We start from the raw sequence: 24,237 nt of genomic DNA, 5'->3' as shown, positions 1-24,237 counted from the left end.
CACACATGGGATATAGACAGTAAAAATATTTATTATATTATTGTATTGCAAATGCTTACAGATATAAGGTGGAAGAGGCTGGATTCAGATACTGCTTTTTGTCACTCCCAGAAGACTGTCTTAAAAAAAAAAAAAAAAAAATCATAATTCAGGACATTGTCAGGGAGTGATGGATATCAAGCCAGGAAAGAAAGGGCAGTGCTTTCTCAAGAATGCCAAACTGTCAAGAGTGAGTATCGGCAGGTGGGGTTTTTTTGCTGTAATAATTCTTACTAAAGATAGGAAAGAAATCAAGAAGCGCAAGGCAGCTGGCAAGTCCTCCAAGTCTAATAAATGGGTAGAAGGTGCAAATTCCCAGCATAAGCCAAGAAAATACCTCGAATACTGCTTGAATTGCCAAGATCCATGCACGAGAATTCTGTAAAAACAGGTACAACACAATGTCTACCTCCACGGGAAGACTAATGTCCTGCCACTCTGTGGCAAAACTGACAAGAGGACCAGGATATGCTACTTCTAGTGGACAATTAGGACTAGGACACTATGGTTTTTTAGCTGAAGACAATGTGTGACTATTACAATTATATTAGATCCAAACAATATTTCTTTACTGATAGAACTATTTAGGGGACTGACAATCTTTCCAATGCCTTGCTTGATAGCCCAGCTCTGAGAAAACATGCCAACAAATGAAGAATGCAAACCATACTTCTGTTCTGTTTTCTGTGCTATGGCAAACATACAGACTTAGGAGCAATTCTTCTACACAGTAACAGCAGCAACCTGTTCCCAGATTTACTATTAACAGCTTCAAATGTTTAAGAAATGATTGCTCTTAATATAACCTCATTTTTAGGGATACTTTACACTGAGAGCTACATGGAATACTAAGCTATCAGAAATACCTTCTCAATTTGAACAGACTTTTGTACATATATGATGACAAAAAAAAAATCAAGTCACCTTGAGAACCACATCAATTCAATTCTAAGTAATTCCTACCTTACTAGTAGGTTAATGCAGGCATTAACTAGTCCACACAAAAGTTTTTGTTAAAGCAGTGAGGTCTAAATCCTATGAGAGAGAGAGAGAATATACCCAATACATAAAAGGCAGCAACAGCCCCCAAACCATTAAAAACTCTGGCTCAGAAAAACATCACTAAATTCAGGAATGGAAACGATGTTCTAAAGGAATAATCCAGGAACCAAGATTTCCTAGAAGAGATGAATACTTGTTGGACAGATTTGATACACAATACAGACTACATTAGAGAACTGTCTTCTGCACGCTTAACACTTTCCATCTGCTCTGGTACCGAAACATTGTGCTGATTTGTGGCAGAGCTGTAAAGGACTTGAGAGACTGGATGCCAAAGCCGGGTCAGGGAGTGCTGACTGCCCTGAAGCACCTGGCAGGCACACCACACGGAGAACAAGGCAATGATCTAAAGACAGGGTATCAAAGACAGAGCCTGGAGGCAGCCCATCACTTCGGGGCAGCTGCTCCCAGAAGCAGAGAATTCTGAAGCCCTACTGCAACATGGAAGGAACGCCTACCAGGGAGACGTAATCCTTTGTATGAAGTACAAGACACCTTTATTTGTATTTGCCACTTGTACTATTCAGGAATATGTTGACGCGGAAGTCACGGACACTGCACACAATCAATATGATCAAGCAGATGCCACTTTATTGCCAAGATAGCTCGGTTTATATGTTCATTCTAGTTACTGTTCACGCATAAGCAAATTAGAGATTGGTTAGCATGAGCTGGCCATGCGCCTAGTTACACCTAGTGATTGGTTATAACAACACTGTACACGCGCATAAACATAAGGCATAATTGGTTGTATTAACTAAAACATGCGAAACTTGTCTCAGTCTAATTGGTCAAGATAAGCTGTGGAATTGAGGTTCTTTGCCAAGTTCCCTTTATCATGGAATGCGCACCTGTGTTCTTCTAATTGGCATCTTTCTTTTTTTGTCTTCTTGTTTATTCTGTTCAAGGCCTTCTAAAGGCATCTGGAATGCTCTTACTACCGTTAGCTAAATATGTGTCCACAAGCAAAGCATCCTTGAAGTCTGCTGCCTACAAAACATCCTTGGCTCACAAATTGATCAATTCTATCGAGTCTGGATTGTTCACTGTGTGCCCATTACTTTCCAAGTATCCCACAGGAATACACCTCAGCTCCGCTCAGGAATATGCATAAGCAGAGGCATGTAACCCCCTTCCAGGCTCAAGGGCTTTTCTTTTTTCACAAACTGAGTTGTGGCCATATCCTGCAAAGTAGGACTCTGGAAACAGATTTTATGGGAAACCATGTTTTTCATGTAGCCCATGACATGCTCTGAAACTGCATCTTGCAGATTTTTGCATAAGGTCCCTCCATTCTATAAAACTGAAAAAATATGAAGTACAGTTAAAAGAAACCTCTGCTTTCTGAGATCTTAGTTTGTACTCCATGCGTCTAGCTAATTGCCTCACTGCATTGTAAGCTTTCATTAAGATTAATAGTATTTGGATGCTATTTGCTTTTTTTAGACAAAATAATGAGATCTTTGCTGTAAGCAGGAGTTTCAGGATGACACAGAAAAAACTGGCGCTGTGCCACACAAATGCTTTTGCTAATCAACATTCCCTTTTAGTATGAGGCATTCTACATCCACAGTGGCCAAGTGAATTAGATACTTAGTCCTTGCAACAAATGCAAAATCAGAATTAAACACCACTGAACGAATCTGATGGAAGTGTTTGAACATTATAAAACTGACTGTAATTGACATGACAGGAAAACAATTCTGAGGACTGCTGCATGGCTTGGTTCACCTTGTCGAGTTACCCAGCATGGACTTAATTTTATTTTAGCTTAGAATTTGCACTGGACACTTCCATTCCTGTGCTGGGTCAAGCAGTAACATGCTGTTAAGTTATCACAGCAATTGCATCTACTGAAAAACATCTAGTTAATCCTTAATGAGAATTTATAAAGTAAATAGGAAGAGCAGCCAGTCAGTCTCAGTTTTGATATGCCGTAGCTTGAGCCAGATGTATGAAAGCAAAGGACCACAGAAGTCAGGGAAAAAAATGCACCAGAGACTCAACAGAAATTTGAAGAGTACGTAGTGAAGTGAGGTGTTTGACATTAATACGTTTATATGGTCATGTAAAACTTCTATTTAAAAACATTAAATATACAACACTAACATAGCAGGTTGATTAGGTATTCCTTAGCTTTTGCCACTTGCCACAACCTATGTAAAGTACTTTTAAAACATACTCATTAAAACATATTAGAATGTCACAATGACCATGTATTTATAAGAAATGACCAATCTGAAGTGTGTTGGGAGAAAATGAGCAAAAATTAAAAGCTTTCTAAAGCAAGAAGAGTCAAGTTCCTGCTCAGTGAGTATGTGAACAGCCTTCGTCTTACATCCTGACAGAACATTTAGACACAGCACATTAAAATTAGAACAGTAAGGCGGTTTTTTGTTTGTTGGTTTTGGGATCATCCCCCAAGGTTGTTCTTTATTATCTAAGAAAGCATGGATTATTACTAATCAGTATTTCCAATATATATACACCTAGAGGACAACCCAACATTTTGGGGTTTTTTTAGCATGGATAATTTGTTAGATAATTTTTAAAAAAGCCTACCGTTTGATTTCAGTTTCATGCTCAAGAACAAATCTGTGCAGAAGATGCCCAGTTTGCATGCTACATATATGTTCATTCCACCTCCTGCCAGGCTACTCCTCCTGGCCTTTTCAAAAGCAGTTCAAAATTCCCCTTCTCCAATGTAAAGTGTACCAAGTGTATCAGCACTTTTCTCCTGCCTTCAAACCCACCTCGTTCCACATTCTCTCAAGTGTCCCGTTTGAATAAACGCAGTTTTAAAACTGTATTCTATCCTGTATTTTATACTGTATAAGCATAAATCAATCTTTTCCACATGACGATGGAAGGCATTGGTCAGCCTGCCAAGCGGAATTACTAACTGGTGGGGGGGCGAACTGCTTTCTCCACATCAGTTATAACCACCCAAACCTCACAGAAAGCAAATTTGAAAGAGTCTGTCTGCAAAACAGACGTGAATTTGCCTTGTAAAGAAACTCTACAGTTCTAGAAATAAAAGTAGTCTTGGTCAAAAGAAGGCAGCTGACAAACATTCACACAAAAATCAAGAGAGAAAAGAGCCAGAAACAAAACATGAATGATCCATAAACTTGCTTATTTTCATGCAAATTCAACTGAACACAAGTGAGAGATTAGACACATTTAAGGGCTGATCCAGAACCCAAAGTCCTCTGAAATAGTTTGTCTGGACATTTGCTGGACTAGGACACCCATGCCACCTTGAAAATGACCTGCATCTGCTCTGGTGCAGTCGGGCAGCTGCACAAGCCTGGCAGCAAGGCTGCCCTGCCTCTCCTCCTTTGCAGGGCTAACCAGCGCAAGCCCAGCGCTGCATTGAAACGGCCTCTTGGCAAAGCAGCCACAAACCTGCAGAGTGTAGAAGTACCTACAGCTGCACAGCGCATTGTCTGTGTCCTGACCTCCTGACTCCAGGAGTGTGTGTTTTAGGGCCAAGGGGACAGAACATTCTCCAGTACCTGGCAGAACTCAAAAGCAGCACTGCAGTCAGCATGGCAAATGCCTTGAGGGGTTCTTAACAGCCACACAGTCAATTTGCCCCTGCAAGAAGTCAGATAACGGAGAAGGAAACATCTTCCATTTCATAAGTTCAGTGCAGCAGAACCCACCTCAAAAGCAAAGCGAAAACAAATGCTAGTGGTAAAGCCAGTTTTCCTTATTTTGCAGAAGCACTAAACAAACAACCTGAGGTTTTTATACAACACATCTGAAAGATGCAGTCCAGGAATCAGAGCTTGAATGATGTGTTTCCTTACAGAGCTACAGTTCATTTTCATGCCTTAAATTTGTTCACAGTCTTACTCTTAAATTTGACAAGGCTTCTTTCTTTTGCAGCATCATTCATCACACCAGAAATGGTATTTCTGCTCTTGGCACAATTACATGCTCTGAAACCACAACTTGTCTCCTTGCTCTCCTCTTTGCTTAGGACAACTTCAAGTTGTCCAATGGAAGAGTCAGCAGAGGCCTCTGCAGAGCATTCCTCCAGCTGCTGGAGATGCCTCCTCCTCATCTACTGGCCTTTGCAACATTTAAAAGCTCTCCCAGAATTGGCCCGGGCTGCCACTGTACAATGGCAACAAAACCTGGCTTCATTTGCAACATATCCTTCCCACAATAAACACGGGGGGGGGGGGGGGGGGGGGGGGGACACAAATTACGTTCACAGCAAAAATCAACATTTAGGGCACAAGCAAACAGCTACATATTCACCGCCCCAAGCATCTTAATCCTTTTGATTGCTAAGCAAAAGAGTAGTTATATACTGGTTCACTTCAGTAAAATGCATAAAAACATTATATATTAATATTGGATTATTTTGATTTGCTTTTATTTTTTTTAGCATGATTTCATTTGCAGTACTACTATAATTATGAATGTCTGCAAGTACCTACAAAGTGAAGAAATTTTACCTTTGCATTGTGCAAAGAAACACAGCTGCTGCCTCGAGCCATACACCACACAACAGAACTAGGTTCACCACAATGTTAGTTTATTATATTGCTATGGAACACCCTTCGTTCTCGTCCCACACCCAAAGGCACGACTGGCTCACAGCTGGAAATACTGATGTACAGTTAGTCACTTTTTGCGATGTTAATTAGCAGTTCAGTTTTATAGACCTGAGTGTGACACTCTGTGCTTGGGTGCTCCTATTCAGGATCTTCTTGCCCTGCCCAGGGTGTAAAGCAGGAGACCTCCCTCCGCTGCCTAGTTCCCCCAGCTATCTTCCACTACTTGCATGCATGTAAAACACCGACATTGTTGTCTCCTGACAGAAAAACTAAATCTTCATCTCTTGTTCCCTGGCTAAATCACTGAAATGGATATACCACAACCCAAGACTTCTTGTCTGACAGGAAAGCAGCAGCCACAAAGGCATGCCAACAGTGACATGCAACAAAAACCTAAGCAGTGGAAGCAACACAGCAATAAATTGCATATTAACCCGCTGAACTAAATCTTATTTCAAGAAAATGTGTAGTGCCAGGCAGTCCAGACAACCTCAAGTGAGGTTGTACTTCATCCTTCAGAGATGCATTATCAAAGAGGGTTTGCAAATTCATATGGGCACAGCTTTAACACCTTATTAAAGGTGCCTTGAAGCCACGAATATTAAAACCCACCAACATCTGAAAGCTCACAGCTCTCAGCAGGATTCTAAGTCACAATTTTTCAGGTGCAGTCAACAATCAGAAAAATTCCCCTAAACCAGATCTTAAGCACAGTATATGTTCTTTATATTTTTATATATATATATGCACACATACAAACACACAGATATATTCATATGTATACACACATACCCCCACATACACACTATAATATATACAGTATATATATATGTAGTACAGCATGTTCCTCATGTCACCTTTTACAAACGCAGGTACAGAAATATTTGGAGGGCATGGGGAAGAACTCAGCATCACTGACTGCAAACCAAAGCAAAAACTCTGAATACACATTCTCCTCTCTATTTCCCCCCCCTCTTCTTCCCATTAGACTAAAATAACCCCCCCTGCACTTACTCCAAATTTTCTATTGTCAGTAGTTACTTTCGATACCCATAAAGCTTCCACGCAAGTTGCCATTTTCTAGCACTACTTTCACTTGATTCTTCTAGTCCTGTCTATTTAGTTGAATTCACTTGAGTCACCTGGTACACCAACATGGAAATGTTCTCCTGGGTACCTCCCCCTTACATTTCAGTTTTATACAAACTGATTCCCTGGACTTTTTCTACTTGTCTGCCATGCATTCAGGAAGAGTACACTGACTTCAAAAGACAATCCTTCCCCTTGAAGTTCTGCAGACACAGGTGCTGAAGGACAAAAACCCTCCCCAGCTGATTGTACTCAGTAATTGTAACAGGGGCAGCAATAGCCAAAAATAACACAAGAACTTTAAATGGAAGTACTCATGTGAGATAGGAAGACACCTTATCTCATTCTTATAGAAACAGCAGTTCTTGTTTCTATGCCAGTCTGAAAATAGATTTTATTTCCTGACACCTATTATATGGAAGTCTAGGCCAACCTCTGATCCAGCCCAGGCCATGGAAGATCATACAGCAGCTGTAGTACAAGCCCACAACTTCTGACTGAGATGAAGCACCGTTTAAAAAGAAATTCAGTGTTCAGATGTTGAACGACAGAATCCACCGTACCTTTCACTAAGTTAACCTAAGGAATACTTACCCTTAAAAATATATGCCTTGTTATAGGCTGTTCAGCATCAGCTTTGGTCCAGCTGATTTTGTTCTGCAGCTGATTGCCAGAATTAAAGGAATTCTACCTTCTCCTTCTAAGCACTTCTAGACTACAATCATATTACCACAACCTCCCCCCCTCCAGCCCCAGATAAAGTAATCCTAACTATTACACTTTCAATTTTTTCAGTCGCTACCCTAAAAGCAGAGTTTGTCCATATGTTATGATCCTCAGTCTGTGCCAGCTTTCTCCCTTCAAATTACCAGTGCTTCTTAGCACTATGTTGTTTCAATCGTTACTCACGCCAGTCTATATCAATGCTGAAGTGTAATTCATTGTCCAAAGCCACCTTTCTCACCATATTGTCCCTTAATTAAACAACTTTTCTGCAACTGATGACAAAGCTCTGTGTTGCAGGGTTTTGACATTGCAAAGTATTTTGAGCATTAGCCCACTAGACATAAATACACTGAGTTTATGTATGTTTTGAGAATTTGCTGTGTTTCACGAGGGATAGTATTAATAGGATTAGTAAACAACTGCAGCTCTTTATAGACTACAAAAGCTGCTTTTCAAAAGATGTAGATTAGCTACTTTCATTGCCATCATAGTGAAAGACTTTGCTTTGTAAGTAAATAAAATAAAAAAAATATCCACAGTGATTTCCAAATTAGACATTTCCGTATCTTAAAATAAAGCCCTGAGTCATATTACTATCAGAAACTCCTTTCCCCAACTAGCAGCCTTGGCTAGATTAGGGTATCAAAGTAAATAATCCATCTTCTATCTAAAAATGCCATCTCATCTGAGAGTCAGGAAACTCACTTCACAAGAGAAAAAACTTAGTCAATAGTACCAAAGATTCTGGAAAGGATACCTTGAGAGAGCAAAGCATACAACAAGAAGATACGTAAAATTAGATTGTTTTAAGTTATTTTCTTATTTCAGTCTTTGCTTGAGAAAATGTTTTGGTTTTTAATACATTCTTAATTGCTACAAGAATTTCAGATCCTTCTATTAAAATGCTTATTAGCACTACAAAGAAAAATCCAGGCTTATCAATAACGTTACTGCGAGAACATCAAAGACTCAAACAAAACTGATGAGCAGATACGGCCTGCCATATCTGTAACCAACATCTTCCACTATTTATTAACCCTCTACAACTCAAGAACAATGGAATGCTTTAATCAGGCAATATCCCTCAGCTAAGATTTGAGATTTGACATTAGTATGAATTGTGTCTTCATGTTAAGTAAGTATTAAAGAGTGACACTTCCTGCAACTCATTTTAGACTTCTACAGTACTATGGCCACCTTGTTTTGGCAGAATGACAACGACGCTAAGCTAAACAGATATTAAATAAGATCATTCTTTAGTTTCCAACGTATTAAAGAATGCGTTTACACTTAAGAGTGGGCAAAAGTGGTCCTGTTGCCATCAGCAAGATTATTTCTATTAACAGAGTAGCTCAGCCAGTGAATCACTTAATTTTCAGTATTACATTTCTGCCTCTGCCAGAGTTACAATTTCCAAGTAACTTTCTTTACCAAAAGGATATTCGACCTGTTGGAGCAGGTCCAGAGGAGGGCCATGAAGATGATTAGAGGGCTGGAGCACCTCTCCCATGAAGACAAGCTGAGAGAGTTGAGGTTGTTCAGCCTGGACAAGAGAAGGCTCCAGGCAGACCTTATAGCAACCTTCCAGTACCTAAAGGGGGCCTACAAGAAAGCTGGAGAGGACTTTTTACAAGGGTATGTAGTAATAGGACAAGGGGTAATGGCTTTAAACTGAAAGTGGGTAGATTTAGATTAGATATTAGGAAGAAGTTCCTCGCTGTGAGGGTGCTGAGACACTGGAACAGGCTGGACAGAGAGGTTGTGGATGCTCCATCCCTGGCAGTGTTCAAGGCCAGGCTGGATGGGGCTTTGAGCAACCTGGTCTAGAGGAAGGTGTCCCTGCCCACGGCAGGGGGCTTCTACCTAGGTGGTCCTTAAGGTCCCTTCCAACCCAAACCATTCTATGATACTATTATATTTTCCAAAACAAAAACCAACACAATTGTCACAATATTTCAGCTAGTGCATTAGAAATTGTAAATTAATGTTGTCATTATGAATTTCTTAATTTCACAGTCTCAAACTGACTTAAGTTTATGGATTGTTCTGGGCTTTTTAAAAAATTGCTGTGCAGCATTTTGCTGCCTATTTCTTGCCTTTTTTAAAAAAGTAAACGGCAATATTTTTATATACACACACACATATATATATGTATGTGCGTTTCTACTAGACGGGTGTCCTTTCAGCCAGGAAAAAATCCTGACCCAAGACTTCCACTAGTATTCAGCAAATAAATCAGGTGCCAAACAGAATTTAGTTTTATGGCATCTTTCATATCCCTGTCCGAAAGTGCCTTTTAATGACGCAGTCATAAGACAGATGCTATGCTTGAAGAAATTCAAGCTAAACAAGCTAACAGAATTATTAACTATCCACTCTAATTCTGAACTCAGAATCAGCACTTGTTTGGCTGATTTGGAAAAAATGTTGCCTTTGAAAAGCAACATGTTCACAGTCACAAGACATTGTGAAACTCTAATATAAACACACATGACAAAGAAAGCACTCAAAATGAAATTTACCTCAGAACAGTGTTGCCTAGCTCTCAGAGGATTAGGTTTGTCATGATAGTAAACAGAGCCTGAAATTGCTACAGCACAGTCTCCTTCCAGAAGATTTTGTCCTCTACACCAGCTCATGTCCCACCCAGCAACAGCTGTTCATAATAACTAGCAGCCGACAGTGTAGAGGAAGCCCTTAATGTGCCGCCAAGGGGCAGTTTAACAGATGGCAGAGTGACATACAACCACAATCATTAATTAAACTTCCACACTAGTCCCAAGATGCAGTGCTGAAAGAACTTCCACCGAGAAAGAACATTTTCAGATAAATGGCTGGCTGCTGCAGCCTCTGCACTCGCTCTAGGACGTGCAGCTGGTGCTCAGGTCCAGTCAGCATAGTCTCATTTTACAGTGTCCTACCCTCCTTGTTCAAGGGAGCAATGTTAGGAAACACGAGTCATCATCTTTCCGTATCAGCCCAATTTACACCCCATCACAGAAGCTGTAGGTAAGAGTAGCCATTAAAGGGTGGATACCAGAAGATCTTATTTAAACTGCATCCCCTTATCAAGTAGGGGCTGGGAAGGCAGATGAGGGGCACCCAAGCATAAGGAAAAGAATAATAAAACAACAACTAATAAAAAAAGCCCAGCTAATTATGGCAAAGGGAGGTTGATTTTTTGGAAATGAGGATTTCATTAAAAAATAGGGCAAGTCTGAAGAAACTTTGATAGGTGAGCCTATTTTTCTTTAAGAATTATGGAGTTCTGGGCCTTTCATGTCCATGTGTATTAAAACATACTAGACTGAACATCAGAACAGATCTGCCTTCTCCAGACTTTTTACACTGCTTTCTTATCCCTGTTTTACTCCAAATGTAAAGATAACACCTAGAACCATCTCCCTTGAGAGAAACACATAGATTAGGAGTCAAGCAGCAGCATTTGGGGAGACAATCGGCTTGCCGGCACCAGTGTAATCAGTACTCACTTCTAGCTTCTTCTCCTTCTCTGTTAATACATCCTTCTGATTCTGGGTGTACTCGATCAGCATGCGTGCCAGCTGGCGCCGGTCCTCCAGCTCTGCTGCCAGCCGGCCATTGTACTCCGCTAGTAACAGGCATGCTTCGTCCACGGTCTTTGAAAGACGTTCAGCTGCCTCTTTGTCTACATGCAAAAGCGTTGGGTAATTTAGAGGACAAAGTTTAAAACTTTCTATCTTTGACAGAAGGGCTACAATTCACCAGCCACACCCACAACAACATCTCATTCATAAATACACTTCTGGCTTGACAGGAAAATAAGAGTTCTTATCACAGGGGATATAAAGGAAACAGGCAGGACGAACAACCCAAGAATAGTATGTTTTAGACACAGACATGATCGGCCGCATTTTATCCTTGCAGAGATCTCAGTGATGGGGGATATAAATCTATGACATCAGCCTCTATAAACAGGTTAATTAAAGTAAAACATTAGGCTGTACTTTCAGTTAAACAAATCAGGTGGTTTTCACATTTAAACATGGTATGCACTTTTTAATTCCTCTTTTCTCTGAATAACTCCTAATGTATCAATACAAGCAAACATATCAATTGCACACTAGTCTACACAGTTGGAACGCTGTTAGAGCACATGATAAAGGACTGAATAAGTGCCAGTTCATAATGAGTTCTAAATGAAAACCACTTCCAGAAACAAGAGTCAAACCAGTTCAACCTTTAAATGTTTCTATTAAGATTACTTTTCATATACAATTGCAAAAGTGCATTTAAACAAGGACTGACAGACGAATGGGGGTGGAGAGTTTACTTTTTCATAGCAATCAAGGAGTATGCGTGTACTGAGCACAGTCTGATAAAACTCTGTCTAACAAAGTGTTCAAAATCAAACACATCCATTTGAGAACTCTGGCTGTGTTTCCTTTACATTCTTGCAAAATGCTGTTGATGCTTTCCAAGTAAAAAAGCCTTGGTCCAAGCCAAAAATAAACATGGAAGAAGCTATGCAAGTTTCATCTCCAATTCTACTTCATAGGATTGCTATTTATTAATTACTCAAGAGCTACAAAATAAGGACACCAAAGCAGGAATTCACTCCACCATCCATTGTTATGATTTAAAGAAAAAAACACTTTGATTTCTAAGTTATTCTTTGGACCCATGTTCATTCATCTTCCAGTTTCATACCTGTAATTTTCTCCAGTAATGAAACATCTTGAACTTCCTGAGGCAGGGAGGCAATTTTTTGCCGCACTGTTGCATCTCCTGATGCTGCATTTTCCAGGTCTTGTAGGGCTTTAATCAAATCCTCGGTCTACAAGACAAGTTAGCCAACATTAAAACCAGGTAATTTCTATGCCATTTCCTGTGGATGTGGCCACTGCATCTGAGGTCACCACACCTGAGGTCACCTACCTTTGAAAGCAACCATTTTTGGAATATTTTCTTCAAGTAGTTTTTAAACTGTAACACAGTCCCCAGTAACACAGGGAGTATTCACTAAGGTTACAATATCCCAGTGTTTAGGAACTTATGCATAATTACAGTAGGATCACCTTTTTCAAGACTCTGCAGTGGAAAACTTCTCATTCCAATTACGAGAAGCGATCATTTAAGACAAAGCTGAAAAGTACATGACCACACCAGTTTGAGAAACAGCCATCAGCCCTTTGTGTTGCACCAAGTTGGGACTGTATCTTTTAGCTGAGCATCCCTGACACTTTCTCTTAGACTAGCAGGAGGGTACATGCACCTTTTTGTTCTATTCCAAAGGTGCATTCTGACATACCAAAAAAAGCCCAAAACCTAAACCAAACTTGTATCAGTCCAAACAAAACTCTGTCACCTTTCCATCGCTGTAAGATTTAGAATTTTGTAACTGGTTACCTACCATAAACTTTGATGACAAGGAAAGGTATCCCTGTTAAAGCAAGTTTTATATTGTCCTGATTTTGCAAAGCCATTGCTATCCTCACTTAGCTCAACTGGTTCTTTGGAAGAACTCTGCAATCTACAATTAAACTGGACTCCACTGTATCCCCTCAACTTCATCTCTCAGCTGGTTTTAGTGCACTGAGGAAACGTGTCAGTTTAAATGAACACACTCAAAACGTATCCTAGCTTAAAAAGGATGTGGATGAGGACAACCTTAAGAGGACCTCTCCTTGACACACCATATTTCCTCCCTACTCAAAAAAAATAAAGGAGAGGGACAGACTCCCTGAACAGGAAGAAAAAAGTGTTGTTCCTTTATTTTAAAAAATACTGAAGTTTTAACAGGAGGTTTTTGAAACTGGAACACTAGCCCTGTAAACACCACCACTGATCTTTAAACTACATTTCAATAGTTTGAAAACTAATAAAAACACTGAAAAAATTTAAATACAATTTTTTTATCTGAAAAATAAAGTCGTCCATTACCTAATATTTACTACTTCTTTGCACACTGCTAATGATTTGCAACAGTAACAAAGACAATGCTTATCATCAAGAGAAACCATAAGCTGCAGGGCATCTGGAGGTAAAAACAACAAAAAAATCTCACTTATTTCCTTGACAACTGTTATTTCTTTTTTTTTTTCAATGTTTACAGTCTACCAGATGGATGGTGTATTTTTTTATCCTTTTCAGATAGACCATAGACATGGTTTAACACATGTTCATTTTGTAGCTTCAAATGGTCAGAATGATCCTCTATTTCATTCCTACTATTTCCACACCACTAACGTGTCAGCGTCAAAATAAAGTCTTCAGAACTGCTTTTCCTAACCAACTCCATACAAATCTATCAAAGGTTGAACTTTTTAATAGCTCATGGAAAGAGATGTCCTACAAAAAAAAAATAATTAAGTTTTAAGTGTGTTACAATTTTGGGTTTGAGAGATTACACACTGATCTTAGAAAGAATTTAAATATGGTCTGTTCCTCTAGCAGTCCTTTGAGATTCTTTAGTGGTAGTACTACTCAGAACTTGGTTTAGACTACCTGAAATCACTCAGAAGTGGTACACTATTTCAATACGAAAAAAGTATCTGTTCCATTTCTTCTTCCATGGACTTCTCAACCCCCAACTGAATTGCTCCATTAAAAGCATTTTACTTGTTGGCAGCTCCACCTTGTGGCTGTACCGCACGGGAGGTGGCTTTCAGAACTCCCACTCTCAACCCGTCCCACATACCAGCAGTGGCCCAGCACCAGGGTCTTGGGGTGAGTAGCTCCCAGGGTAATCATCATCTTCCTCCTCTTGTATTTGCTGAAATGTCCGCTTTAAAGACTTCTTCTCCTCTGCAACTAAAGACACATATAAGCAACTCATTTGAACACCAGATCTGCCCACTTTACCTATCTCTACTTCAAAAAAGTTGTACCAGATGCTCTGATGATTAGGCTCTCTAAAGAGAAGGATGACCACAATTGGATACTAATGTTGGCATCATACTCCAAACACTCAAATGCAAAACAGCAATAAAAGGTTGATTTTGCCCACACACGTATCTCTGTACATCCGAGTACAAGGGTACAGTCTTCACATCAGCAGTGTGCACTGTATACATATTTGTGCCTCCTGCACTGAAAGCAGGAAAGGAAAGTAAACGTCCTATTTGTCAATAAATGGCAGGTCTTCAACCCTGCTCACATTCTCTGGTTAATACCATGTATGCAGGATTTCTACCAGTAGAAATGAAGCACTGATGCAAAGATACATATGGACAGAAGAATTTCAAGTTATCTTTTTGCACCAAGTATATGCTCACTGTGGTCCCACCATCAACTAAATAACTGCTGGTTATTCAACCTTCCACTCTTCCATCAAAATAAAGACTTCAGGACAGCTCTGTGAAACTGAAACTCTAAGATGTGACAGCAACAACAGCCATGGGCAGAGCATGAACCAATCTCCAAGCAGGTAACCTGTAATATTCAGGAATAAGGATTTCATAAAGCAAGGCAGTGTTGGTTAAATGAACCTCGGCATAGCATACCTTACCTTAAAGGGAACAGACAGTTTATTTAATGAGTCAGAACTCTTAATGCAGCCTTTGATCCAGTTACAGAACCTTCTGAAGAAAGAAGACAGATCATTCTTCAGACTTGCCACCAAAATTAATAAGAGCCAGGGTCATTTGTAAGCAAGCTTTGGACAGAGTCTTGAGAACATCTCTTCAATGGAATCAACTCTTGCCATGATAATCATGGAGTTCAAGGGAAAGGGTCTGTACATTGTTTGATTCACAGGAAAATCCAAGATCACTCTTGATTTAAAATGAAATCAGCCTGCCCAACTTTAACAAGGAAGCAAACAAAGGTCTGTCCTTAAATGCAGAATTTTGCCTGCCTTGTTAGGTGGGACATATGTCTGAAAAAACTTTTTAATGGAGGGAAAGTCAGAGGTGCTGTACATCCTGCTCGTGTGGGGAAAAAGCTGAACGACCTTCATGAGGTAGACACAAACACACCTCTGTTAAGAGAACAGATTTACTCAACGCAAGGCAAAGCAGCACAGAAAACATAGTTACCCTAAACCGAATGAATTTTTTGAATATGCTAGAGCAAAGCTATCTAGGCTAGAAAAGGGTACAGTCTAAGTATTGTATGTATACAACTGACAGAAAGGAGTGCTTAATAATCTGACTGACAAGCAAGATACCAGATCAAAAAGAAAAACAGCTGTTATCCACTGAGGTATGCAAAAGACACAAGCTGAGTTGAATAGATGTGCAGATGACAAAATGGCCAAAGAGAGCATTTTAAGTTACATAGCCCAATACAATGTGCCATCAATATTTATCACTGGTGTGTATTTATCAAAGTAATTAACCAACAAAGGATAAACGCAAGATAATCAATAGAAGAATGCATGACCACAGTGCACGCACAAGTAAAAACGAAAATGAGAACTGGGATTCAAATTGCTGAAGAGCTATTCCTGCTGTGTTGCTAACTGGTCTACCACAAGACACAGTATTATGCTTACTTACTACTCTAACATAGAGGACTCAGAACTCATTGAATTTTCCACCTGAACAAGACCAAGTGAGCTTGACTGGAAACACTCTGAAGAAGATAGGTGCATGAACATCTGTAGTCCTAAACACCAGTTGCTAGCTGGCCTACCTGGAGAGAGGCCACTCCCTGAGCGTATGAATGGCAGCTGATGGGACAAAGTGACCAGTAGGCAAAGGAGGACAAAGCAGTCAGCTTTGAAGTAGCATTCTGGGCATGAATAGCATGACATAAATGTGGACATTGCACTTTTTTGCTTGGCATTGGTAAACAGGGGCAGCAGAAGACCTCATTGAAGAATCCTAGAAACACCAGCTCCATTTCATCAAAATAGAAAAAAAAACCCAACCCACACTTATTTTCAAACTCAAGAGCATATGGTGGAAAAGGACCCCTGAAAGAGAACAGGAACTAAGGCATAAATTATAACACACCCTGCCTAGGTAGCCTTCAAAACCTGCTAGCCAGAAGTAATTTATCCATTGCAGCCTACACTTCTGAAAAAGCCTGTCAAATCCAACAAGAAAAGAGGAAAGCAAGCATTAAAAGCATCTAAAAGTGATCAGAACTCAGCAATGGTATGTAACACGCATCTTCTGAAACAATCAAGATATGCTTGTAGAATATGGACAGCTTCTTCCAGGAAAACCAAGAGCCCATTCTTGACAGACATAAAGAAGATAGAGAAGCCACTACTAGGGATGAAGTCAGCTTTCCTGCTTCGTTGGGGTGGTCTTCACAGCTCAGAAATTGAGCTACTCCCTAAAAGCCTTCAAAGAGCAAAGCACTTTGTTTCTCCAGAATGACAGACAATTGCTGTCGTACCAGCTTTGCAGTGAAACTCGAGGTTGTTGTTATCCTGCTGTTGCAGTGTCCAGAGAGACGTGTAAAGGTATTTCTCCACCAATTTTTCAGTCTTCAAACCATCTCCAGTGGCTTGAGGAAGCTTACAGTGTCAAAGACCTTAGTGACAAAGCATGAGTTTTTCCTGTAAGCTGGCAACAAGGGAGATCTTCCCATCTAGGGTGTTCACCTCTTTGTTCTCATCTCTTGATGACTGGTTTTACAGGTAAACAGGCTTCTTTAATTTGACTCCAGGCTCACATGCATAGTAAAGAGAAACCAACTGTGGAATCTGTACACACACATTCAGAGGGATAACAAAGAGTTTAAAACTTTGCTCTGTTAAAAACAGTGGGTTTATGTGTTTTTTTTTTAAATCTCAAGGCAATATAAAATTATTATCTTCTCTCATGAAGACTTGGTTACATTCATCTCCTCATTCAAGAAGCAGTCACACCACATGGTAAGGAACTCCCCATATAGATAATGCCTTTCACTGGAGGGAACTAAGCAAAGGGCTCAGATTTTTTTAAAAAAAACAAATAGTCCTTAATTCACATGAGGATTTATCAGTCTCGGCACAGCTACATCATGAGCCTTTTCTGACAGTTAAGCATACAGTTATATGACAAGTTGCATGAGCAGAAACTTCTGTCTACAGGGAAACATGCAAGGAAATGCCAGTTAACAGATACTGTAATTCTAGAATAACAGGCAAACCTGTAAAACAAGGTGTGATAGGGTTAACCCTGGCTGGATGCCAGGTGCCCACCAGAGCTGTTCTATCACTCCCCCTCCTTCTCAACTGGACAGGGGAGAGAAAATATAACAAAGAGCTTGTGGGTCGAGATAAGGATAGGAGAGATCACTCACCAATTACCGTCACGGGCAAAACAGACTCAGTTTGGGGAAAAAATTAACTTGATTTATTACAAATCAACCGGAGTAGGGTAATGAGAAATAAAACCAAATCTCAGAACACCTTCCCTCCACCCCTCCCTTCTTCCCGGGCACAACTTCACTCCCGGATTCTCTACCACCCCCCCCAGCGGCACAGGGGGACGGGGATGGGGTTTACGGTCAGTTCATCACACGTTATTTTCTGCCGCTTCATCCTCCTCAGGGGGAGGACTCATCACACTCTTCCCCTGCTCCAGCGTGGGGTCCCACCCACGGGAGACAGTCCTCCACAAACTTCTCCAACGTGGGTCCTTCCCACGGGCTGCAGTTCTTCACGAACTGCTCCAGCATGGGTCCTTTCCACAGCGTGCAGTCCTTCAGGCACAGACTGCTCCAGCGTGGGCCCCCCACGGGGTCACAAGTCCTGCCAGAAAATCTGCTCTGTGGGCTCCTCTCTCCACAGATCCGCAGGTCCTGCCAGGAGCCTGCTCCAGCGCGGGGTTCCCATGGGGTCACAGCCTCCTTCGGGAACCCACCTGCTCCGGCGTGGGGTCCTCCACGGGCTGCAGGTGGATATCTGCTCCACCGTGGACCTCCATGGACTGCAGGGGGACAGCCTGCCTCACCATGGTCTTCACCACGGGCTGCAGGGGAATCTCTGCTCCGGCGCCTGGAGCATCTCCTCCCCCTCCTTCTTCACTGACCTTGGTGTCCGCAGGGTTGTTTCTCTTACATGTTCTCACTCCTCTCTCCGGCTGCCGAATACCCCGTCCCAACTTTTTTTCCTTCTTAAAAATGTTATCACAGAGGCGTTACCACTATCGCTGATTGGCTCGGCCTTGGCCGGCGGCGGGTCTGTCTTAGAGCCGGCTGGTATGGGCTCTGTCGAACACAGGGGAAGCTTCCAGCAGCTTCTTACAGAAGCCACCCCTGTAACCCCACCCACTACCAAAACCTTGCCACACAAAACCAATACACAAGGGTTTCTACTTCTGAAGTTCTATAGGTAACTGTTTACTTGAAAGGTAGACCAGCTGAATTTAAGGGGTATTTTATGTGTTGGCAGGGCTATCATCCTCAATCAGCATAACAAAAAATAAGCCTCCCAAAACTGTAACTAAAATCAAACTTTTGTAAGCTTCAGGTTCTAAGCAGCAGGGATTTAGCAAGTTGTGCAAGATCCCAGTAAACTTATATGAAAGACACTTTTGGAAAGTGATTTGGGACAAAACACTGAATACAACAACAAAAAATAGACAGCTTTCCTAAACCAGAAGACCATCACAGAACACCAGAAGACACAGAAAAAACAAAATAAGAGAAACCTAATGGTCCAGCATGCCCTCCAACTGTTCTAACCATTTGTTTCTTTGGGGGTAGATTACTTCACGATTGTTTTAAGTTCTCATTACAACATACATTTGTTGGTAGCCTCTCCTAGGTCAAGCATAACTGGAGTTGATCTGCTCCAAAATTATACCTAGTCCTGTCTCCAGGTGCCTTTATTTCAGTTATTCTTGGAAGCATCCCTGCCTGCTCTCCTCTCTGATGTTTTTCTCCATATTTTAATACGGATCTGACCTCTTGTGCCAGTATTTGCAATATAAACACAACCAGAGCAGATGGGTAGCAGTTCAGTTCTGTGTTAAAGTGTGACACTCCTACATCAGAGCATATTCAAGGACTTCCTTCAACTGCTTATTACAAAGACAATGAAAAAAAAAAAAAAAAAGTCAGCTATATAGGTTATATTACCTAAAGGATTTTATATCAAACCTCTACAGACCTGGTTTTCCCAGGCTTTAAGATAAATGGGTGGTTCTCTTCCCTATTGTTTATAAAAAGAAACATTCTAATATAAATGAGATTAATGAGAAAGCAAATGCAAGCTTAATGAATACGTTTAGAGTAAAACAATAGAAAATATCAATATTCAAAAGCTCATTTCTATGTGTATGCATATTTCCTTAAGGAACCCAAAAGACTAAAATACAGTAGTATGCTGCACCACTGAGGAAGTCAAAACCAGGGAACATAATGCTTAGAAAGGGCCAGTACTCTTTCCCCACCGCCTCCCTGAAGGGAAAGCTTCATTATTTGTGCAATCAACTCTGTTCCATGGCAGGAACTTCGCATGTGCCACCAACTGAATTGCTATACGTTTACCCAAGGCCTTGCTACTAATGAAACAAGAAATAAGCTGCACCATTGAAACACACACTGATAAGCTCTAAAGATGTTTTTCCTCACAGATACAGGACTCTGCTTTATTTTGGCAGGTTTCACAATTCTAAGTGTAAGTGGTACTCTGCAACCCAAGCAGAGACATCCTGTTCGGAAAGCAGCACTGACCAGCCCAGGAATTTAAGACACTGCAATATGAAAAAGCCATAGAAAGCCACCTGCACAGACTTGTTGCCATACCTTAGGCTGAAGAAAAGAATTATCACAGCATTATCACACACAATTATGACAGCACCAGATACTCCTAAGGAGCTTCAAAATTTTGTTTTAATGGCACAGCCTTGCACCAATCTACAGATACTAATACTACCTATTTCTCAGCTATGTCTACCTTGGGTGTACACAAAACCAGGAAGTCAGAATGGTTCGGGAGGAGCAGTGTACTATGGTTTTCCATGTTTATGATAAACATTATACCTGTAAAACACGATATGTTGTTGTCCATCTTGCTTATGTTCACCTGCTTGAAAACAGACTAGAATAACTACAACAAAGCCTTCTGCAACATAGTTGCCCACCAGAAACTGGACAAACATCAATTTACCTTAGAAATCACAAAAATCCCATGTGAAACTAGCTCTTACCATTAAGAAGCTAATTTGAAAACAAGCCAGTCAAAACAAGGAGAAAAACCTCAGAACTCCACTGAGTTTTTCAAATTTATTTTTCTCTTGGTTTAAAAATCTCAATTTCTTTTTTACAATGAATTGACAAGAAGGCAGCAATACTCACACTCATGAAAAGGCCTAAACTGTTCTCTCAAATAAAAGATACTACATTAGTATCTCCAATTACCCAGAAGAAAATTCAGTTTCTTGCCAAGTGAAGATGTGCACACAGCAGTTCTTAAAATGTTTGTATTTTTTCATTCTGTTTCCCCACAAAGGTCTGTTACACTTAGGAAGGGTTTGATTTTGTATAAATATTTTTAAGTTGAGACGATAACAGTAGCAGGACTGATTGATACCACCAGCCAAAGGAAGGGGGACACCGAGTGACAGTTGGATGTCAATTCACCAGGAAATCACAGCTGTGGTTCTTGGACACACAGTATGGTTTTGTTTAGATTAAAAGTTAAACACTTGTGAAACACTTATCTAGGTACCTTGAACAGTTTCAAATCCTCAGTTACATCAGTTCAACAGGAATTCAGGCATGTAAATTTTGTCCTTTCATGACAAACAGGTGTCATGCATTGCACCCAGACAACAGAAAAACCCCAACATGAGCTGTTTCATGTAGAGACTGTACACCCTCCACCCTTCCCCTCTCCCACCACCCAGAGCAGAGACTCCCTCTGTCCTGATATGGAAGATACAACCCCTTCGGTCAGGTCAGTTGGTCTCCCAGCATTTGGGGGAAAAATGGCAATACCTTCTGAATGTCGTACTTAAATTACACTAAGTTGGAAGGCCTCTGTTGCAAACTGCTAAAGCACCCATCCAGTAGTTTTGCCTGAAGAAGCATGTGAAGACAGCCATAGATGTATGTCTTCACATGCATGTCTCATATTAATGCTCATGTCTTCATATTAATTCTGTATTAACTACCAACTCCAGTAGACATACCTTGCTTGTTTTCACCACCTAAGAACGGTATAAGAGCACTTTACTAATGACTAAGCCAACTCTCTCACAAAGCACCGCACCTCTGTGGGGAACAGAGCAAAATTTGGTCAAAGCAGCAATGTGATTTTAGCTGATTTGAAAAACACTGACACTTCCTTTAGCTGCGAAGTGGACAAATATTCCCTTGACCAGAACACTCTTGATTTTTAATGACCCTCACCTTCCATAGGTTAGGCATCCTACTGCTTCCCTCTTTTCATTACAGTACTACCAGTTAAATACTTTCAGATGCTATAGAAGAGGCAATATCTGCCGAAGCGGTATAAAAGCACAGTAAACACAAGAAGCTTACACTTAGTTTCTCACATCTGTCTCTCATGGAGTAATAAGGTTATAACCGTGATGTTCTAATGATGTTAAATGATGCAAAGTTATTGTTTTCCCCAAATGACATCAGCTGGTGTAAGAAAAAAGAAAACAGACGGGCTTCCGGGCATATATTCCAGGCTTCAATTATTAAGAAGTCCTTGCTGAATCATAATAAAATACAGTAACTACACAAAATGAAAACAATTAATATGAGAATGAAAGCACTAACAATATTGAATAAACCATTATAACAACCCAGCTGACCACTCTCAGAGACATAGAGTGGGACAATTTTAACTCTCAAGGTGGAGCAACAGTTCCCTGCACGCTACGTAGTTGCATTCATATCAAAAGGCAGCCCTGGAGTATTCTGTCTGCATGAGCAGAAGCAGACATTACCTTAAGTTAAGCTTACTGCCAGCCTCAAGTCACATGGCAACACGCTTGCAAACTGGAACTGCTGGTTTAACGAAAATCAGACTTCTCTCAAGACAATCCTGAAAAATCTCCGTGACCAGCTCTGGCAATGACTCAACTACAGGAGCCCAGAGCTCAACTCCTCACAGTACTTTTAGTGAAACGTGTACCAATTTAAAAAAACAAAATACAGCACACAAGAAAAGCAATATGCATTTACCTTTAGTTTGGGGGCTATTGGAGTCTTCCATAGAAAGTTTCAGTTGCTGTATGAACTCACTGCCATACACACTCCTTTCTTGCCAGATGTTAAGCAATCGTTCCAAGGGCTTTTTGCAGCCCTCATCTGCTTCTCTGTTCAAAGATTAGAAAATAATTATAGTTCGGCTGGAAAATATTCCTTATGTTTTAAGAGAGCATCTTCCAAACTAGCAGCTGCATCCATTGCAATGTTTGCACTTTTGGAGAGAGTCTCTCTCATATTGTCTGAGACAAACTGTACAAAACACATTTGTGGCCAATTTTCCCCTTTTCCTGGAACCAAAGATTGCCTCAAAGTGCCCCATGTTCCCATGTTGTAAGGGCAGGAAAAGTTTTGAAGGAAGAAACTTGCTATCATTCAGAATTTGCAAGAAGAGTTATAAAATACCCCCAAGTTGACATGTTTACAATTCAGAGTGTTAACTTTGAACAGTTGTTTCAGTCAGTAACATCCCAATTAAAAAGCAGGTTGTTTGGATCATTAGGCACTTAAATGTACTCATATAGTGCACTGAAAGTTAAGACAGCCATCCAGAACAGTATACCACTAAATACACAGAACACTGAAGTTTAGTTGAGATAATAAGAATTATTACACCATTTAGAGAAAATCTTAACTAAATGATAGTCCATTTTTGATAGGATGGTAGCTGCATCACTCCTTCCCTTTTATGTATAAAATTCTCCCTTCCTCTAGCAAGGAGACTAATGATCAGATAACCGTTAAAACAAGCAATACAAGAAGAAACCATGCTCAAACCAGAAGACTGATGAGAATCCAGTGACCCAAAACATCAGCTCTTTTAAAGTCTTTTGACAATGGGGAAGAGCCATTTATTATGTGGCTTTAATAAACACATGCAACTATTCAGTTTCACTGCCCACGAACAGATCTGCAAGATCTTTTAGTAACAATTAAAATAAAGTACATAGAAGTTGCATGCCGAGAACAAATGTGTAAAGCTGTGAGGGGCTGATTCACATACAAAGAAGTTTGCCCAAAGGGAAATATTAACACTAAACAGTTCCTAGCCACGAAACAGTCAGAATCCAATCTCTACTAGAGAGAGGGTACAAGCATCCCTGAGACTTAAAACAAACAAACAAAAAACCCCAAACAAACAAAAAAACCCAAAACAAAAACCAAACCCACAACGAACCAACAAAATCCAATTGAATTAAACTTTGTATAATAAGAATGCAAATCTGTAGAGAGAAAAGTTGAAAAAATACGTAATACAGCAACATACCTGGCAACATGAGAAAAAGCATCCACCAGAACAGATTCAAACTCCCTAGTAAATTCAGGACCTTTCCTCTTACTGTTCTGGATGACATCGTTTGCTAAATATAGGAAAGTAAGTTTCCTACTTGATTTTGCTGGGAAAGGGGAAAAAAAAAAAGAAGGAAGAAAAAAAAAAAGAGAGAGAGAGAGTTTGCGTTTATTTCTCACTTTGTTCACCTGGAATCATTAACATGGTTTTCAAAGTTGCTTATAGCTTTTCAGTCTAAAAGCAAAGTTCAAAATATTTCCATGTTACCAAGGCAAATCAGAGGCCTTCAAGTCAAGTAGTTCTTGATCTCCTTACTTCTGCTTGGGTTTTTTTCCTAACTAATTTATGAGACAAACATGAGCTTAA

The 24,237-nt window shown here is 40.3% G+C and overlaps 1 protein-coding gene across 4 annotated transcripts in view; it reads right to left on the bottom strand.

Moving 5' to 3' along the window:
* The window catches only part of RPRD1B (regulation of nuclear pre-mRNA domain containing 1B), a 42,037-nt gene that overhangs the window by 16,130 nt on the left and 1,670 nt on the right, over window positions 1–24,237 (bottom strand). For 3 of the 4 annotated variants that reach the window (XM_052783143.1, XM_052783161.1, XM_052783151.1), the window contains exons 2-6: window positions 23,848–23,977; window positions 22,557–22,690; window positions 14,170–14,282; window positions 12,180–12,306; window positions 10,982–11,157 (exon numbers count right to left, since the gene is read on the bottom strand). In XM_052783143.1, the coding sequence (XP_052639103.1) occupies window positions 10,982–11,157; window positions 12,180–12,306; window positions 14,170–14,282; window positions 22,557–22,690; window positions 23,848–23,977 (680 nt within the window). Of the gene's footprint in view, window positions 1–86; window positions 120–10,981; window positions 11,158–12,179; window positions 12,307–14,169; window positions 14,283–22,556; window positions 22,691–23,847; window positions 23,978–24,237 lie in introns of those variants that run through there. The other variant, XM_052783171.1, reaches the window with a different exon arrangement.

The sequence above is a fragment of the Harpia harpyja genome, chromosome 1 (assembly GCF_026419915.1).
Source record: "Harpia harpyja isolate bHarHar1 chromosome 1, bHarHar1 primary haplotype, whole genome shotgun sequence".
In the NCBI taxonomy this organism is placed as follows: domain Eukaryota; kingdom Metazoa; phylum Chordata; class Aves; order Accipitriformes; family Accipitridae; genus Harpia; species Harpia harpyja.
This window is presented reverse-complemented; position numbering and strand designations above follow the sequence as displayed.